We start from the raw sequence: 18,243 nt of genomic DNA, 5'->3' as shown, positions 1-18,243 counted from the left end.
CTTGTATTTGTGTGACGTGAAGGGAAAACAAAACAGAGGATTCTTTTTCTTTTATTGAGAATAATATAAACTCCAAAAAAGCAGAGCTCCATAATAGCTGGAGCAGATAGTTTAGTAGATAAAAAAGAAAAGAACTGTACAACAGAAAACTTCTGCATTTTTGATTTTCTGAGGTTTCTTTAAGAAGATGCAATTCAAATAACATGCTACATATTTTGAAGTATTGTACAACGTTTAAACTATAAAATGTAAGAAAAATAATACTGAAGAAAAACATTAGACTTGAGAGAATGAGGGAAGAGCAAACTCATCATCTTCATCTTCAGAATGATGAACGTTATTGCGGGTATTGCCATTGGTACGACGTTGGACAGGTCTTTCAGGTGAAAATGGATCATCTTCATCTTCATCTGAATTGGCATTGGTGCTAAAACTAGACCTATTGGCAGTAGTTGTTATGAGCACACGATTAGTTGTGACCTGGTGTCGATCGGCTGAGTTATTTCCTCCCCAATTCTGAGAACAGGACAAGTGAATTAATAGTTATTCTTTATCTATCATTTTCACAGTAAAACAACCCAAAATATTACCTTTCTGAATTTTTTAAAATTTTTCACTGAAGAATTAGTGCTTTTAGAATTGTCTAATTTTGGGGATTCTCTTGGCCTAATTAAAAGAGGAACAAGAACAACCTTTGCTTGAAGTCTGATACAAATTTCATCCTCATCATTTTGTTCTTGATCTGATTCCTCCTGAAAAATAAAAATATTAAAATACATAGTTATAATTAGAAACAAATGAATTTTAAGAGTTATAAAGTAGTCAAATTTTATAGTCAGATCTTGTTACAGTACCTTTTTGATACGTTTAATATCAGTTTTAGATATAAAATTATTGGTTTTGATGTGTGGGGCAACTGTTGATCCATGTACATTGGTGATATCAACACATCCATTGGTAGGCCGCTTCGGAGGGGGAACTTCAGATTCAGAGTCATTTCTTCCCTTTCTTTTTGCTGAATGTGATGTAGAAGCCCCACAAGTTGACTCCAGACTTTGAAACATGTCATCACTTTGATTAAGAGCAGAAGAATTTGCTGATTTATTGGCCCTTTTAGAATTCAGAGATAGTTTTCTGGGAGAGGGTAAATCGAAGTCATCATCTTCAATATTATTTTTAGAAACTTGGGTTGGAGGTGGTTCTGGTAAATCAAACATATCATCTGTAACTTCTGACTTCTTAGGCTTCTTTCTCTTCGGGGGAGATGGGAGGAAGAAGTCGTCATCATCATCATCATCTCTACTATGAGCTTGTATCTTTTCCACCTTTGAACGGGGTGTATTTGTAACACAAATACTAACGTTGCTCATACTTGGTTCAGGTACAATTGTAGCACCAACACTAATATTACTCAAACTCGGTTCCGTAGCATCATCAGCAAACAAGTCTTCGTCTTCTTGACTTTTGGGTTCACTTTTAACAGATTTTGACCTTTGACCACTGACGTTTTCAGAATTCTCTTCACTGTACCTACTCCTGGACACAGAAATGTTTATCCTTAAATTAATTTTAAACAGACATAACTAAAATAAGATAATTGTAGTGATAAGTTCACCTTTTACGAGATGGGCCAGGAGCAGGTTCAGATGTTTCAACTTTTCTTTGAGCTACAGGTCTAACACTGAGGGATTGAGTTGTATTGTCAGTTGAATACATATTATCAGAACATGACGGTGGTATTACCTGCAGCAACATAAAACTGCAATTTTTAGAAAGAAAACTTACAAGGTAGAACATCACACATTACAATAGGCCAAAATACCATACCAGAGATTGGTCTGTTTCAGTTTGTCCTGTGGATGCACCACGCACATCCTCTGTATCTTGAACTAAGGTTGCGCCAGTGTCTGGTTGTGAGGGAGTTTCCAATGGATTGCGTAAAATCTGACTGGAAGAAAAAGCAGGATTGCAGTACTTCTCTGTGGATACTTTCCAAAGAGCAAGTCCAATGTCTTCTTCTGGAACGGCATGCCTTCTACTCTCTGATACTTTATCTGGGTGGGGAAAAGGCAATATGAATTTTAGTTTACCTATTCTGTATGCTTGTTTATGTTAATTTTTTTTAAATCTGAAATAAAATCACACAAGCCAGAAACATTATATTCAATTACACACCAGGTTAGCTCTTGGCTCTTTATCATTACACACTCAATTCTAAATAATTGGGAATAATTTTCTCTCAACCCGAACACTGCCAACATTTAATTTTTCCTGTGTGCTTTCCCTCATGTACATTAAATTTAGCCAGCCATAAATGAGAACCTGTGCAGAGCCCGGTATGTAACTGTTTAGAAATTTCAATTAGTGAGAGTATGAACTTACTTAAAACTTGTTTGTAAAGGGCTGTTTCCTCTGAGCTATCAGGACATTTCAAAAGTACAACATTTGGTTTGCAATAATCTTCTCTAGGTAGTTTGCAGTCAGAAAGCTTAATTGCTTTTCCTCCTGTAGAAAATGAAAAGATTGATTAACAAATAAGATTTACACTGATAAATTTAGTTAACTATATTTCTTAATGCATTTTCAGTAAAACACATGATATGCTTGCCTGCCAGTTCTATTATTGTTTTTAATATTTCAAAATTTTTAGAGTAAGGAATGATAAAAAGTTTGTCTTTGAAGAGAGATTTTCGAGCTGCATTTGGAAGGCATAAATTTTCTCTTCCTGACAATTCAGAATCGTGAATTGTAGGAATAAATTTAGCAGGATCTGCAAGTGCTCCTTTTCCAGCCAACATTAAGGTGTAATGCTCCCAGAACAATGGAGTAACTATAGGTTTAGCAGATGCTAAGGTGCACATGATCTAAAAAAAATAAAAATCATAAGATGACAAACTATCTCAGCAAGAAAAACTAGTGGGAATTACATGAGCAATGCTGCTGGAATACCTCATGAGTAAGATGGAGAGTGTTTGTGCAGAGATGGGTGATATCTTTTGTCCACTTTCCGGCATATTTACCTCCACTTTTAGAAACTGCTGATATAATTTTCTTTAGTTCAGGAGGTTTCAGCATGTGCCCATACACAAGAGGTACTTCTCGTTTTAAACTGGAAACATAAAATAATAAAGTAATAGCAGAGACAAGGACAATTTAATACAATTTGGTAGGAAATCTGAAGTCAATAAAACAATTAATTTTTTTGAAAACTTACGTCCAAATATTATCTTGAAGTCCAAAGCGCACCGTGTCACCCTCCCGCAGAGTATATTTTTTCTCTTTTTCTAGTCTAACATTTGATTTGATACCATCATTAACGAAACTACCATATTTAGAATTGTCATCCCAGACATATATGCCATCCTGAACAAGCAGTCAAATCATTTCAATTACATGCACTAGTAATGTTACATAAATTAAATTGGACAGAAACTTACTGTGACTGGATATTTCACTTCAAGAAAGGCATGTTTTCGACTAACTGATTGATCATTGGCCAAGATAATATCACCAACTTTCCGGCTGACAGTGTGGACTTTACCAGGAGTGATGTTGTACGACACTTGGCCTGCAACACACAAAGAAAATGAGATAAACGTAACACAGGATCTTCAGGTTGTAGGAAATATAATTCATATCTTATGATTATTAAAGTGGGCTGAATTCATACCGGTTGATGATACTAAACACCACATGTTAAAAGTCTAAGTCTGTCAGTGCAAAACAACAAAGGATGTCGACGGCCTTCGGCTGTACTTAGAATAGGACTTCTATGAATCTGTAAATCTGTTGCAAAATGCAGATTTAAGAGTCATAACGTTGGGCGCATTGAACAAAGGTTAGAGATTAGAAACACGACAAAATAGAAAAACATAGGCCATGCTACTTGTCGCAACTTGTATTTGTGTGACGTGAAGGGAAAACAAAACACTGTCAATGAAAACAAAGAAGAGCAATCAAGGTAGCCATCACTTTAGAAGGTGAACCAGGGAAGAACGTCCAGGAAATAAACTTAAAAGAATTTTTTCCATCTAAAAAAAATAATTTTAGTACGTTTCAAATAGAAATAGAAAATTTAACATTAAAAGGATAAAATAAAACCGTAGTACTCCTTGTTTTTTTGTGTTTTAGGTTGGTTATTTAGTTGTTGAAAACAGACTATATAGTATGAGAATCTCTCAAACAGCTAGGCAACAGCCACCAACCCACCAACTTTGTCGAAACTGTGCGTGTATATTGAGTTATTTTCGTTATTCTCGTCTCTTGCAGTACTTACAGAGTCCAACGACACCCGAAATACGAAAATAAAAACGAGAGATACCTGATGAAACAGGATTATACGTCTCCTACCTCACAAGTACATTGCATTGTTGACTCGAACTCCAATGTGAACATTAATCTACAGCCGGTGGTGCCTGTGCTTGTGCTTGGCTGCTGCTGCCCTTTTCTGGTTGAACACGCAATATCATCATTACGTACAAATTTCTACGTTTTCCGTAGTTTTTAAGCTTAAATTTTGCTAGTTGAGATGGCGGAGAAAGCCTCAGACGACACCATCATTACCAGAAGTTCTAACTTCACCTGCGGAGTAGTTGAAGGTAAAGCCTCTCAAATTGTATGTTCTATCTTTGTTGTGATATTTCAGGAAAAGACTTAGTTTCGTTCTCTTTTTGAAACGAATGACGTTAGCATTATCGTTTTTCCTTTTGTTTTGTCTCTCCAACGTGCCTCTTAATACAATATTTGTTGTGTTATTTCACTATATTTAATGAGTTTTCATTTACATGATTATGCCCTAACCTGACATAACTTACCATAGCTGTCACTTCCCTTGTCTGATTTGACAGGTTTTTATGGGCGGCCATGGACCACGGAACAACGAAAAGATCTATTTCAAAAGTATGTTGTTGTGCATGCAAATTACTTCCATGTAGTTTTCCAACTTTTTACTTTTTTTAAATTTTGTTTTGTTTGCAAAATAATGTTGTTAATTATTTTAAGACTCATTTCTGATTGTTTTTCATAATCACATTTAGTCGCAGTAACATTTATTAGGATTCAATCCTTAACTTAGACCTATAGTGTTTTTTTTACAAATTACTCGCTCTCATGTTTTGTATTGAGAGAGGCAATGAAGTCTCGTAGTTGATATAGAATCCTTAATTTTCATTTGAGTCAAGGGTCCGTACTCCATACTATCATATAAGATAGCAGTACCTAAATATTTGAAGAAAACAATCAAATATGCTTCATCAATTACTTTTTGTAATAAGAGAAAAACTGCCTTAAAAAAATATATATATGTATAACTACAATATATCTAATGTTCAAAAAGTGAAAACAATTTTAAGTGGGCATTCAATTGCCGAACTGATATCTTCTCCATGCTGTTCTAATGTATCCTTTAACTAAACTTTTTCCTTTTAACAGACTGAAGAAGTGGGGTATGGATTCATATGTTTATGCCCCTAAGGATGATTACAAACATCGTGCATATTGGCGAGAGTTGTATACTGTTGAAGAGGCTGAACATTTAACAGGCCTAATCACAGCTGCAAAAGAAAATGGATTACAGTTCTATTATGCCCTCTCACCTGGCTTGGATATTACTTATTCAAGTGCCAAAGAGGTATTTCTGACTCAATCTTGATATAATTAAAGCATGGAAAATGTTCGTGTGCTAATTATAATTCTTCTGTAGGTTTCTGCTTTAAAGAGAAAACTTGACCAAGTTTCTCAATTTGGATGTTCTGCATTTGCATTGCTGTTTGATGATATAGAACCTGAAATGTCAAGTGCTGATAAAGAAGTTTTTCAGTCTTTTGCTCATGCTCAGGTATGTTTTGTGTGCAATTATATACAATCATGTGCCCTATTTTTTGGACCAAGGCTTTAACTCTGGAAAAATACTTAGTAATGTTTAAATTAGCCTATCTCAGCCAATTTTTGAGGTACTTAAAACCGCTCCAAACAGACTAAATACAGCTAAATGTGTCCAAAATTGGAGCTGTATTAACATTTTCTAGATTTTTAACTTACTGTACGACTGACTTATCTAGTCTTCACTTCTAATGTTTTTTATTTCAGGTTTCTGTTAGTAACGAGGTGTACCAACATCTTAATCAGCCTCGTTTTATGGTTTGCCCTACTGAGTACTGTGCTGCTCGAGCTGTTCCGAATGTGAGCAGCTCAGAATACTTGAACACACTTGGGTCCAAGCTCCTACCTGAAATTGATATCATGTGGACTGGTAAGACATTTATATTTGCTTATCATTCTCAGTTTGCTTTAAACCATATAAACTGTATCAATCTCTCTGCCTCAGGACCGAAAGTAGTTTCCAGAGTCATGACTCTAGAATCGATTGAAGAAATCACAGAAGTAATGAGGAGGCCTCCAGTTTTGTGGGACAACCTTCATGCTAATGATTATGATCAGAAACGAGTATTTTTGGGACCATATTCATGGAGATCTCCAGAACTGATAGCAAAGCTTCGAGGTGTTATGACTAACCCTAACTGTGAGTATGGTCCCAATTTTGTTGGTATCCATACTTTAGCTCAATGGAGTCGGTGCAATCTTGATGGGAAAAGAGATTTGAGCTTGAGTAAGTGGAATCTTTCTTATAAAACTCTGAACTATGTTTTACTGGAAGTTAAATGTAAACCTATACCACACTGTAAAATTGTTATTTTCAGATGATTCAGTTTCTGCTGACATAAAATTGGAAACAGAGACAGAAGATGGTGGAATGGGAGAGGACATTCCCTCTAATTTAACCCCTAATATGTACCATCCAAGACGAGCTCTCCACAATGCCATAAATGACTGGCTTTTTGAGTTTTCACGCCCTAAACAGGCTTGGGGCCCAATCATGAAGCCTCAGCCTGTTATACCTATACCAATACCTGTACCAATCCTTCCATCAATTAACACTTGCATGAGTCTTACAACAACCACAACAACAGCTTCTTGCTCATCTCTCACTCCCCAAACTGTTGCAACATCATCAAACTCTTTTCCAGCTCTCTCCACAGGAATTGAATGTCAGCCACTAAACCCGCCTAACACCTCTCAACTGCAAACGTTGGCTGAAGTCTGTAGTACTGTAAGTTCTCCTGAGATTTTTTTTTTCACCCACAATAATGTGTTTGGTATGTTCCCATCTTTTCCCATTACTAAAGTCAATTCAAATTTTAATTTTTCAGGTTCCTATTGCTACTGAAAACCTTCCACTGATGCCCATCACTGCTCCTGTTATGAACTCTCTGGCATCAGAGAGTAAAATTGTAGCCCTGCCCCCCATGGCCACTCCTCTGCCTCTCCCCATTACGGTCAGTCTGTCCTCTGTCCCCGCTGGATCAATTCCATTACCACTGCCACTTCCCATGCAAGGGGCAAGCACCTGTGAGCCTATGGACTGCAATCCAACGCCCAACGGATCTCCAGCTCACCTCGCAAAGACTGCAGCATCATCTACAGAGGACATTGCAATGGCTGAAAATGGTTCTGGAAATTCTGTATGTATTATTGGCTAACATGAACACCCAATACTGTTATGTTATCTTATGTTCTTAAATATCGGTACTATATTCTCAAACCTTTTGATTTGCCTAATTTTGCAGGGCAATGTTCTGGGTAATGGAAGCAGTACGGCCATGCAAGTTGACTCTACAGATTTTAGTTCTAATTTCCAAGCAACCTCAAGTAATATGGTAGTAGAATCTCCACATGAAAGAGATAGTGAGAGGGGTGAAGACAATGGTTCTGAAAATTTAAATGAAATGTACGTGTAGTGTGTTTTTCTAGCCTATGTACCTCCTTCCCCTATTTTTTTTTAATCTTGGAATTAATTTGGCAGGCCTGAGAAAGCTCCTATGACTTATGAAGATGTAGCCTTGCTTTGTGATCTGTTCTATTTGCCTTTTGAACATGGGAGTGGAGGTACACAAATTTTGCATGACTTCAATTGGTTGAAAACACATGCTCATGTGGTTTGTAGAAATCATCCAAGCAATGGCTGTAGTAGTGATGTGTCTGAAGAAGCCATGAAAAACCCTGAGGTACACAACAATACTCTTTTCTTAATGTTGCTGTTCTGTTGATGAAGTATTATTCATATATTTTAATTAAGTAATTTTCAAATACTTGAAACATTTCTTTCAAGGTTCAAGAATGGTTTGACCGAGCAACAAAGCTTAATGATATGACAAAAGCTGTAAACCAGCTTTTTACAAAATTGACGAACTGTCCCAATAGAGAGCTTCTCCATGAGATCTACCCATATATTTGGGATGCGCGAGGCATCATCTCCACATTAAACTCCTATGTGAAGTGGCTAGGTAAGTACATGGCTTCATTGTTTAAAATCTCCTAGAACCATTGCTCTGTTTCTTTTTAAGAAGTAGTTCTGTTTTCTTGGTTGTAGGGTGTGGAAATTTTCCCCATGTGATTGGCAACTTTACCCTGGGCAACTTCACCTGTAAGAATAAATCAATTGCTTATGTACCTTGTGTATCTTTGAATACTTTGCACAATCACTCTTTGTCTATTTTAACCCAACTCTATCTTGTTTTAGGGTTTTCGAAGGGATGGAAAGAAACATTCATGAGTGGAGAACATGAGCCATGGGTATTTCGTGGAGGACTTATTGCGGACCTGCAGGTATGAGTGCCTACAGAAATATTTGATCAATCAAATTTTTCCAATGTGTATTAGGTTTGGTTTACTGTTACTGCAGTTACTAAAATTTCTTGTTTTGAGAAAACTTCAATTGGTTTACAGCGATTGTTACCCGTTGATTCTTGCACTGACTTATTTTTGTACAAGTCACCTGAGGTGCCCAGTAACAAAGTATATGACATCCGCCCTGCTAATATTTTGACAGATCAGCATCATATCAGATCAGTTTGTCAATCTATGTACTCTTCCTCTTGTGATCTAGATCCATTGCCAGACCTTACTACAGACAGGTAATGAGATTGTGGCTAAGTTTACTTGATTTGCATTTTTTGACCTATGAAATAATCATTTCACTTTTGTACATTTACAGATTTCTTGGTTGTCTTTTGCAAACTGAACAGCTTGTGTGTATGGTCGTTGAAGATGAAGTTGAGGTTGTTGGCTATACCCTAGCTGCACTAAATGCAAAACAGTTTTACACACAAATGAAGACCGACTTTATACCATCAATGCAGACGAAGTATCCTGTTTCAGAGAGCCAATATAACTTGTCAAGTGTCCAACAAGTAAGTGTCCTATTTTCGTCAGCTTGCTAAAACGCTATTTGAGCAAAAAAAATAATCAATTTCTTTTCTGTTGAAACAGGAAAGAATTGGATGGTTCCATTCTTATGATTTGGAAGTTCCTGAGCAAATACTTTCATCTCACCCGGGAACCATTAATTGTGGCATTGTTCCTTCAGTTCAAGACCCCTCTGCTTTAAAAAGACTTGTCGTATGCACACTTACAGCTATGAGAGCAAATGGTAAGTTAACATTGATATTTTCATACATAATTTTTAGTATTTTTGGACTATCTAGCATGCATCAAGTCTGATCAATTTCAAACAAATTTTCCAGGTTGTTTTGGTGTACACACAGCCATTAAATCTAGTGACCTGGTTTCATTAGAGCTCTATAATCGTTTAGGTTTTGTTGATTTAAATCCTGGTTACTCCAGCTTATATGTCATTCTCGGACGCACATTTTGATCTATGTGAAGCAACCAATATTAAAAAAATAAAAATCAGAAAACTGTAAAAATACAATCAATTTTCTAATGTTATTATGAATGTGACCATTTTTTTCTTCAGGAGAATTTGAGAGCTTCAGGAGGGTACTCCCTTCATGTCCTAGTCCACTTTAGATTTGCAATCAGACAACAATGTTCCTCTTCTTTTTACAATGCTTTAGTTTCTGCTATTAGAGTCTGGTCATTGGTAAAGTTGGACATTGAGATTAGTGATTGTATAAGTGTAAATTTTTGTTTTCCGAATTGAATTGGTGAACTGCAGGTCAGACCCATACCATCTGTTTTAGTTTTATTAGTTTACTTCTATCATGAGAGTGTACTGAAATACAGCATTCACAAGCAGGCTGGTCACAATAAACAATCATCTGCTGTTATGACAATGTCCATGGAATGATTTCCCTATCTAATGTTGATCTGTAGTAATCTTTAAATGAAATAAGTGAAAAAGTCTCAGGCAACTGCATCATGTTGTCATGTTGTATTTAGATTATGATGTACTACCATGCATGTCAAAAAATGTTTCTGCAATGCTCATTTGTTTTGGGGATCAATTTATCATTGCTTTCATAAGTGCTGTTAAGTAGGATGCTAGTACGTGTGCATCATGTATGTTGTTCTTTTTTCTTGTGAGGAGACATTATTTTATGTATTGACTGTTTTACTCTTATATTTGTTCAGTGTCTCGTGCTTATCTGTTCAAACTTTTTTGATTTTGCTCGCTAAAGTGAAAGAAAAAGTATAATCTTAAAATTTGAAACGACTTGAATTTGCCATTTTTATATCATACTTTGAAGTGGCAAAATCAATGGTGAATGTATGTTTGTTTTCCTTGTGTACTCTTTCCAGAGCACCAAATAGTTTTTTGTTTGTGTATTGTTGTGGTTGGTCCCCCTTTGGAAATATTTCAACATATCAATATTCAGTCCAGTCCAATATGATTACTGTAATTTTGTGTGATCTGATTAGTGAAAGGAATATGCCTTTTCACGTTTGTGCTGTCTCATATCCCCATGATTCTTTCCCCTTCATTTACTGTTGGGCAGTCTTGTTTCACATTTTTTAATATTATCAAATGCTGGAAATGCACAAGTGTTAAACAAAACTTGAGTTCCATGAGGCTCTCAGGTTCCTTGATGGTTGTTAAAAACTCTGTTTGTCTTGGGAGTGGTAGGTTATTTACTGAAGCTTTGCTAGGTTAATGTGGGCCAGTGCCTGGGAATAAACCTGGTCTAGATGAAAAGTTTAATCCTCTTTGATTAACTCTTTCTGAAATATTTATGACTGATCTGTAAACAGTATTTTCTAAGAATTTGTGATTCTTGATAATGTCTCTACTTCATTAATAATTTTCTATGTAAGTGTTTGATTCTGACTCATTTATTTTCTATATTTTCATATTTGTGTATTTTATTTCCACCATTATTTCTGGGCATAAATACATTTTTTAAATGATGTTTGTTAGAAACTGAAGTTCTGTGCCTGGTTGAAAATACTGTAACTTTTTCCAATAGAGACTAGATACTGTAAATAAAATCCTTTGTTCCTTCTCTCTTGAAAAGCTTTAGTACTGTTTCGTCCATCCAACAGTAGTGCTGTATTTCAACTATCAAGTTGTCAAAGGTTTATTAGGAATCATTATTTATCATTAAAATAAGTGCACCATTATATGGAAAGCCTCAGTGCTTGGACAGCTTTCTGTAAATCTGAAATCTGAAACAGGAGACTTCTATCAAACGGTGTACAATGATGACTAACAGTACTTACGAACTGAGATCCTTGTACTTACCCTTTTCATCTCTTCAGCTAGTAATTTACATTGAGTTGAACTGTCAGTGTTGTTAGATTGAGGAAGGGAAGTACATTTTGATGAGTCAATCTCTTCAAAAGTTAGAAGTATTTGATTGATCTTATCTTGCAAGCCCCTGAAACAGTATATTCACAATTTTTAGCATGTCTCTTTTCAAAATGTTTAACTTGAAAACTTATGTCAAGTTGCTACATTTACATACATGGCTCTGATACAAGATTCCTTTGGCTTTTCATGTCCCCTTTTCTCCAATGATTTGTTCTGAAACTGCCACACACATTTTTTTATTTTTTGTTCAACTACAGTTACAATTAACACAATCTGAAGAATCTTCACAAACATTTTTTTTTCATTAGTGAAAATATTTGATATTTACCATCTGCCAGCCAGACCGTGTCATCATTTTAAGGTGGTTAGAATCAAAATCATAAGGAAATTGTATGCCTGGAAGTGGAATCAAAATGCTTCATCATTGGTGTCTAAAAAGGGGGCACTTTTTCTTAAATTTCAAGTATTTTCTACATTGTTTCCATCTTACCAGACCAGTTGTGGTGTGATGCACTTTCTTTAAGAGCTCTTGCCTCTTGGCGCCACTGCTTTAAAGCCTCCGAGGTTCTGAATATAAACATATTTTTGGGGGTTATTTATTAGTAATTGTTTTTTGTGTGAATTTTTGTACAAAACTATAGTATTTCTCACTTTTGCTTTTGTAGAGCTTGATCTTGGGATTGTAGCACACATTTCAACTGGTTTAGCCACAACTTTTTCAGTAATGTCTTGTATATTTTTGTTGTTGATGGACTTGCAGTACTGCATTAGAGAAAATAAGAGAGAAATGACAAACAAAAAGACCTGCTTATCTTCTTTCAACTATAAGCTTTCCAGCTTACCGCTTTCTATAGCCAAGTGGGAAGGACTGTCCATTCATAATGGCTTGAGCATGTCCTGCTGAAATAATGGGTTGCAAGGATGGACCCTTAATATCTTTCGTGGATGTGTTGGTTTTTAATGTAGGCCCACGATTCTTAAGTTGTTTTGAGTTTCCCTGTCGACACACGTGTGTGGAATAGTAATTTAAATATGCTCTCATTTATTTCATAACCGATTTCTCACCTGTAGAAGAATAAGTTTATTCACAGATTTCTCTTTTAGCTCCTGGGCATTTGGTTTAGATCTTCTCTCCTTTAGCGACTCAAACAAAATTGAGGACTGAGGAACAAATTTCTCTCCATAAAGTGAGAGCGAGGTCTGAGATTGACTTGAATTTGTAGCATCACTTGAAGCTATATTTACGCAATCTTCTCCATCTTTTGTACACTCTTTGAAGAAGTTAGAAACCACTGAGTAGATTTTTTCAAATGTTGATCAATCAAATTACCTTGTTTTTGTGTTATGGAATACATACCATAATCATTTGCTTTGGGAATAATGTCTACTACACCTTGACTGAGTTGTTCCATGTAAGCACCGCGCAAAAATGATAAAATTGTGTCCAGTCCTTTCGACAAAATGGTGATTGGCGGCCAGCTTATTGGATTTCCAGAAAATTGTAGCTTTCTTAATCGAGGAACTTGACCTTTGTGCAATACAGAAAAATCTAATCTAATACAATTATTTCAAGACAATTTACCTGTTTAGTGCCACTTTTTATCCTTACCTAGTTCACATGGTAAAGCTGGTAGCTTATTATTTTGAAGGAGTAGGACTTCTAAACTATCATGGCCTGCAATAGATGTAGGAATTTCGAATAGCTTATTTTCACGAAGGTCAAGATGTCTCAAATTAGGGAGTCCAAGAAAGAAATTAGTGGGAAGTCTCTTAATTAGATTGCTCTGAAGGAAGAGAAACTGTAGGAAACAAATGGAAAAGGTTTATGATAGTTATTCACTTAAAGTTATTGATGTTTCTGTTGTGTTTTTTTTTACAGATTAACAAATGTTAGTATAAACCTGAAGGTGTTGAGGTTTTGTGGCTATATCTAACGAAACCTCTGATAACGACTGATTGCTCAAATCAAGACATAGCTCTCCTTTTGCTTTTTTCTCACATTGCTTGTTTATCACTGTATGATTGCAATCTCCTGCCGCTGCCTCTCCAGGCACTGGGTAATCATTAATCTTTTGAGCCATTGTAGAAACTGATAAGACCACCACACAAATTTTCCTCGGATCGAAGTTCTGGATGCTTTGGTCGTCTACTCTACATCCTCATTGGACATAGTCTTATTCGGTTTCGGACGCACGTTGTCATGACGACGCAAAGTACGTGATGCCTCGCCAAGTTATTAAAAGATTTTCTGCTCAATTTAAATTTATTGAGTTTTGAAAAGTCATTTTTTTGTCGTTCGGTGTAGAAAGAAACAGAAGGGAAGTTGTTGTTTGTGAACATTCCGAGTTGTCGGCTTTTTGCTTGTTATCCCACGCACTTCGTCGCTGGCGCCACCCAGGTCTTCATCCTGTTTCCGGTATTCTTCATTTGTCGATTTCTCATCTCCATGACGGACCAGGACAAAGTTGACGTTTGAGTTGAGGAAGTTGGGTTGGAATATTGTGTTGGCTGTTGGAATTAATTGTGATATATCTTGTTCGAAGATGTTTTCGCAATTTTTACAAATTGCAGCGTTGCTGCTAGTAGTCAACGCAGAATGGAATACCAAAGACTACATGAAACGAGAACATTCTTTAATAAAGCCCTACCAAGGTGAGTAGTTAATGTCACCACAAGGCTTTCGTTTGTCATGGTACTAGCATTAAACCATCGTCATTGATGCACTTTTAGGAGCTGGGATGTCCGTTCCGTTTTGGGATTTCATGGGGACCACTATGGTTACTAGTAACTATGTCCGTATAACACCTGATCTTCAAAGCGCCCAGGGCTCTCTTTGGAACACTGTGGTGAGTACCGGTCCTAGAAAACCGTTCTCCAAATGCTCGAATTAATTTTCTCCTGAAGCTTTACTTGCTAATTTATTTTCATTCTTTATTTCATGGCACCAATACAATTATCCGGGTATTGAATTGTATCTCAGCTGAGTTATTCTTCTGTTTACAGCCGTGTAATGTGCGTAATTGGGAGCTACAAGTACATTTGAAAATTCATGGGAAAGGAAAAGATTTGTTTGGTGATGGAATGGCCATTTGGTATGCCAAAGACAGGATGGTTCCTGGACCTGTATTTGGCAATATGGATTATCATCATGGATTGGCAGTTATAGTCGACACATACAGTAATCACAATGGTCCACACAATGTAAGCCACTAAGTTTTTGTTTCAGTGGTACAATTCCTTGTACAAAAAAAATCTATTCATGGATTAATCTCCTGTACCTTGTTTTCTAGCATCAACATCCGTACATATCAGCCATGGTAAACAATGGAACTTTGCATTACGATCATGACAGAGATGGAACTCACACGCAGCTTGCTGGATGTGAAGCAAAAATGCGTAATGTTGACCATGATACGTATATAGCAATCCGATATGAGCAAGACATTCTATCTGGTAACATTATTTGAGAAAAAAAATGTCTGTTTCTAACAAATTATTTACTGTAATCATATGGTTATTATATCTTTCTTACAGTTTCTACGGATATGGAAAATAAAGCTGCCTGGAAGGAGTGCTTCTCTGTTCGAGGCATCCGTTTACCCACAGGTTATTTCTTTGGCATAACTGCGGCTACTGGAGACCTGACTGATATTCATGATGTATTGTCAGTTCGCCTTTATGAGCTTGATGATCCAAACAATGTGCGTAGTTTGGAAGTAACCAAAACCATTTTAATAGTATTGTTTTTGTTTTTTTGTGATAACAGTTTTAACTTTTTTTCTAGGGTAAAGATAATGAAGATAGGTCTCAAATTATTCCTCAAGCATCATATTTTGAGCCTCCACGTGGTATGTTTCTTAAATTGTTTACCGTGGGCACTGGGGGGTAATAGAAGGAGGATTTGATATCATGTTGTTCTTATTTTGATTTGTGCAGATCATGTCGCTGATCCCAAACCATCCTCTCTGAGTGGGGTGAAAATGTTCTTACTGATGATGGTTGGGGCAATAGCTATCATAGCCTGTGTTGTTTTTAGTATTATGTTTTATCAAAAACATCAAGAAAACACAAGAAAAAGGTTTTATTAAATTTTAACATATATTGTACAATGCTGAAGTTGATGCCTCACTCTCAACTATAACACTGCAGAGGAAACATAAACCTGACATGAATTATTAATTTCCTCAAGACTGAGATGGGCTAGTCCCAATAAGAGTTTATGTGATTGTAATGGTGTGCCCACCTAAAAAGGCTCCTCAGAAGAAAAATCACATTTTAATAAGGATGAGAAGGATAAGTACAAAGTATATGACAGCTTATATCTTGAGGACCAAGTTATTTTGTCTTTCTTCTGAATCTTGATCATATTAATTTTAATACTATTAGATAACAATAACTAAGGAAAAATAGGTGAATCTTTCTCCTTTTTGAGTTATTTGATTTGTTGTTTTTTAGGCAAAACAATGTGAGTTTACTGTATGATTTTATTTCCGTATGAAACTCAGCTCCAAAGTGCTTCTAAACATGCATTCTCCTGTATGCTTAGTTCGTTCTAAGAGTGAAGGAGTGTGTGTGTATGTGTTAGAGAAACCAGGAGCGCCCTTGTTAAGAGGCACTGTTTATCATGCGCCAACTTAAGTACTTCTTTTACTTTTTTTAAAATTCTACCAAACCAGAATGTTTTTGTTTTTATGTCAGAGCTTAATTACGTTCTTAGAATTTAACTTTTCTTTTCAGACCTGTTGTATCACATCAAATTTTCTTTACTTCTTGTTAGGTAGAAACATTTTCTCCTTCTTTGTACCCAATTAAGTTGGGATGATGAATGTATGTGATTGAAGTCCGTTAGTCGGCTAAAATCAAGTAGGCTGGGCGCCAAATGTTCCCTCTTTGCCATACCAGCCTTGGGTGTTCAGGGCGGGCCACCAACTCCACTCAGCTGCCCGGCGGGTATGTCTACCCAGCTCACTGCAGGCGCTACCATTAGCGTCGTCCGGAAATGTCGTTTGTGTGGGGACCTCTCGGGAGACCTTCTCAAAATGGAAGCACATAGTAAGCGGTACAGTGCTCAATCCGGGGCAGGCGCTGATCCCAGAGCGTTCACAGAGAACGCCCGTGCTCTTCGCTCTAGGCCTTACATGCACAGTGCGTTCCGGCCCCCGGACGACTTTTGCGGCGGCCCGCGTTGAATGTTGACTTCAGCTGGGTAAAGTTGACATTTGCCGATTCATGAACTTAAATCGTAACAAGGGTGGTATATTGAAAGAAACTTCATTCAATTTGGTCATCAGTCTTCCTCTTTTTGATAATAAATGACTTAGTCACCAGTTGCTCCATTTCATTTAAGTTCCTTTTCGTCATATTTTTTTGGTGAAGTATCTTTTGAAATGACTAATGTCACTTTCTAATCATGTGTGTTTTACTCTTAACTAAATTTACCGACCGGTCCAATTCTATTGCGTACTACTTTTATCAGCCATTCGCACTATTTTGTTTTTGTTTTCTTTATGTGGGATGCTGGTGGTGGTGATCTGTTTTCTCCTAGTCTTGTTGCACGATTGGTTCTCATCATTGACTTACGCTCATTGGATGTGTTTTATATTTCATTCTACACTGTAATCTGATTAAGACTTTGCTTTCTGCAACAATCTGGAAGATGTGTAAATTTTCCTCAAATTTGCTTGTTTGACCTTAAACTTTTACTCAAAGGCTATGATCATGTTAAGTGCCATTCTCTACTTTTACTCCATTCTTTTAGAATTTTCCATGATGTAAGTTCTGGTATTTGAAATCAAATTATCCCTGTAATAACCTGGCAAGAAAATATTAGATGTGGAATTTAACTGTATGTCTTTGTGTACATCATGTCTCAGTACTTTTTTAATTATACTTCTGCAGAATCAAATTTTAGTCAGATTGTCAATCATATGAACTTTACTGCCAAAAGCAGACAGTGTTTTTAAAAAGATCTCATTCGGATCCCATTTTAAAATGTACCGGTAGTTAAAACATTTGTCAGAATATTAATGGTTGACTGACTGACTCTACTACCCACTATCCCTCCTGTAAGTTGTGATAAATATTCTATTCATTTTGTGTTACGTATCTGAGTGGCAATGTGTGCCAAACTCTGCATGACTGGGCTTTTATTTTGAAGACCACCATGTAGAGGTATTGTATCTTTTTTTTTTTTATTACAGTTTGAATTGTATTGAAAATAATTACTGATTGTTGTGTTGCTCAATGTATTGATGCCAAACCATGTATCAAAAAGATCATTACATGACAATTTTTTTGTTCTTAACAGCAGTACAGAACACGTAAATTTTATTTTATATTAAGCCCACATCTGTTAAGTTGATATCAAGTTTACCGATGCAGTCAGGTCCCTGTTGAAAGGGGGCTGTTTTAATTTTGTGATTTCTTTAAGTAAGTGTAGTAATTGCTACCACGTTTATTTATTTGTTGTGAAATAAATGGAGAAACATTCCAAATGAGTATTAACGTGTTGTGACCACTAGTCTTCTTCGCCAGCGCTCCAGCAGCAGATAGACTTGCCGCTGCAACAGGCACGGGTTGGTTGGACTACGTACAGACGCGTGGGGAGAAGGGAAGGGATCGGGAGCCTCCCCCCC

General features: G+C 36.5%; 4 protein-coding genes across 6 annotated transcripts; 2 read left to right on the top strand and 2 right to left on the bottom strand.

Annotated features, from left to right (window-relative positions):
• Positions 1-34: 34 nt before the first annotated feature.
• LOC113207005 (nibrin) lies at positions 35-4,369 on the bottom strand. 3 transcript variants are annotated; one of them, XM_052274321.1, is made up of 12 exons: positions 4,351-4,369; positions 3,671-3,786; positions 3,438-3,568; positions 3,215-3,363; positions 2,950-3,109; positions 2,609-2,864; positions 2,383-2,505; positions 1,828-2,054; positions 1,616-1,743; positions 855-1,536; positions 591-752; positions 35-516 (listed from the first exon to the last, which is right to left on the bottom strand). In XM_052274321.1, exons 2-12 carry the CDS (start codon positions 3,693-3,695, stop codon positions 277-279), a joined length of 2,283 nt encoding a protein of 760 aa, XP_052130281.1. In that variant the 5' UTR covers positions 3,696-3,786; positions 4,351-4,369; the 3' UTR covers positions 35-276. The 3 variants fall into 3 exon arrangements, with proteins under 3 accessions (XP_052130281.1, XP_026279123.1, XP_026279124.1); XM_026423338.2 differs by lacking the exon at positions 4,351-4,369 and adding an exon at positions 4,277-4,295; XM_026423339.2 differs by lacking the exon at positions 4,351-4,369 and having other exon boundaries at positions 855-1,530; positions 3,671-3,938.
• On the top strand, positions 4,228-11,779 carry LOC113207022 (protein O-GlcNAcase). Its single transcript, XM_026423377.2, has 17 exons — positions 4,228-4,598; positions 4,848-4,899; positions 5,431-5,629; positions 5,702-5,836; positions 6,088-6,250; positions 6,326-6,607; positions 6,699-7,108; positions 7,209-7,520; positions 7,626-7,786; positions 7,862-8,063; positions 8,168-8,342; positions 8,429-8,482; positions 8,579-8,664; positions 8,785-8,972; positions 9,053-9,248; positions 9,328-9,487; positions 9,582-11,779. The coding sequence occupies exons 1-17, from the start codon at positions 4,529-4,531 to the stop codon at positions 9,710-9,712; spliced, it is 2,976 nt and encodes a 991-aa protein (XP_026279162.1). The 5' UTR covers positions 4,228-4,528; the 3' UTR covers positions 9,713-11,779.
• Positions 11,327-13,897, bottom strand: LOC113207023 (leucine-rich repeat-containing protein 27-like). Its single transcript, XM_026423378.2, has 11 exons — positions 13,510-13,897; positions 13,218-13,407; positions 12,966-13,136; positions 12,674-12,879; positions 12,451-12,605; positions 12,260-12,370; positions 12,099-12,175; positions 11,937-12,004; positions 11,763-11,827; positions 11,540-11,675; positions 11,327-11,463 (listed from the first exon to the last, which is right to left on the bottom strand). The coding sequence occupies exons 1-11, from the start codon at positions 13,687-13,689 to the stop codon at positions 11,416-11,418; spliced, it is 1,407 nt and encodes a 468-aa protein (XP_026279163.1). The 5' UTR covers positions 13,690-13,897; the 3' UTR covers positions 11,327-11,415.
• A 219-nt stretch (positions 13,898-14,116) lies between these two features.
• On the top strand, positions 14,117-18,106 carry LOC113207024 (vesicular integral-membrane protein VIP36). The gene is made up of 7 exons (XM_026423379.2): positions 14,117-14,260; positions 14,339-14,454; positions 14,612-14,809; positions 14,899-15,061; positions 15,143-15,309; positions 15,393-15,456; positions 15,545-18,106. The coding sequence occupies exons 1-7, from the start codon at positions 14,152-14,154 to the stop codon at positions 15,694-15,696; spliced, it is 969 nt and encodes a 322-aa protein (XP_026279164.1). The 5' UTR covers positions 14,117-14,151; the 3' UTR covers positions 15,697-18,106.
• The last annotated feature ends 137 nt before the right edge of the window (positions 18,107-18,243 follow it).

The sequence above is a fragment of the Frankliniella occidentalis genome, unplaced genomic scaffold, assembly GCF_000697945.3.
Source record: "Frankliniella occidentalis isolate FOCC.00 unplaced genomic scaffold, Focc_3.1 Scaffold375, whole genome shotgun sequence".
NCBI classification, from domain to species: Eukaryota; Metazoa; Arthropoda; class Insecta; order Thysanoptera; family Thripidae; genus Frankliniella; species Frankliniella occidentalis.
Note: the sequence above shows the minus strand (reverse complement) of the source record. Positions and strands in the feature narration are given on the sequence as shown.

What these genes read in the sequence shown, in the direction of transcription:
- LOC113207022 (XM_026423377.2), top strand. Translation starts at nt 4,529, where the DNA reads ATGGCGGAGAAAGCCTCAGACGACACCATCATTACCAGAAGTTCTAAC. An exon ending in CGAAAAGATCTATTTCAAAA is followed by an intron (nt 4,900 to 5,430) that starts GTATGTTGTTGT and finishes TCCTTTTAACAG; the next exon opens with ACTGAAGAAGTGGGGTATGG. An exon ending in TCTGAAAATTTAAATGAAAT is followed by an intron (nt 7,787 to 7,861) that starts GTACGTGTAGTG and finishes TTAATTTGGCAG; the next exon opens with GCCTGAGAAAGCTCCTATGA.
- LOC113207024 (XM_026423379.2), top strand. Translation starts at nt 14,152, where the DNA reads ATGTTTTCGCAATTTTTACAAATTGCAGCGTTGCTGCTAGTAGTCAAC. An exon ending in TGAGCAAGACATTCTATCTG is followed by an intron (nt 15,062 to 15,142) that starts GTAACATTATTT and finishes TCTTTCTTACAG; the next exon opens with TTTCTACGGATATGGAAAAT. An exon ending in AGCTTGATGATCCAAACAAT is followed by an intron (nt 15,310 to 15,392) that starts GTGCGTAGTTTG and finishes CTTTTTTTCTAG; the next exon opens with GGTAAAGATAATGAAGATAG.
- LOC113207005 (XM_052274321.1), bottom strand. Translation starts at nt 3,695, where the DNA reads ATGTGGTGTTTAGTATCATCAACCG. An exon ending in CCTGGCCCATCTCGTAAAAG is followed by an intron (nt 1,537 to 1,615) that starts GTGAACTTATCA and finishes TTCTGTGTCCAG; the next exon opens with GAGTAGGTACAGTGAAGAGA. An exon ending in ATTTTAAAAAATTCAGAAAG is followed by an intron (nt 517 to 590) that starts GTAATATTTTGG and finishes TCCTGTTCTCAG; the next exon opens with AATTGGGGAGGAAATAACTC.
- LOC113207023 (XM_026423378.2), bottom strand. Translation starts at nt 13,689, where the DNA reads ATGGCTCAAAAGATTAATGATTACCCAGTGCCTGGAGAGGCAGCGGCA. An exon ending in CAAGCTCTACAAAAGCAAAA is followed by an intron (nt 12,176 to 12,259) that starts GTGAGAAATACT and finishes GTTTATATTCAG; the next exon opens with AACCTCGGAGGCTTTAAAGC. An exon ending in CACGGTCTGGCTGGCAGATG is followed by an intron (nt 11,828 to 11,936) that starts GTAAATATCAAA and finishes TGTGTGTGGCAG; the next exon opens with TTTCAGAACAAATCATTGGA.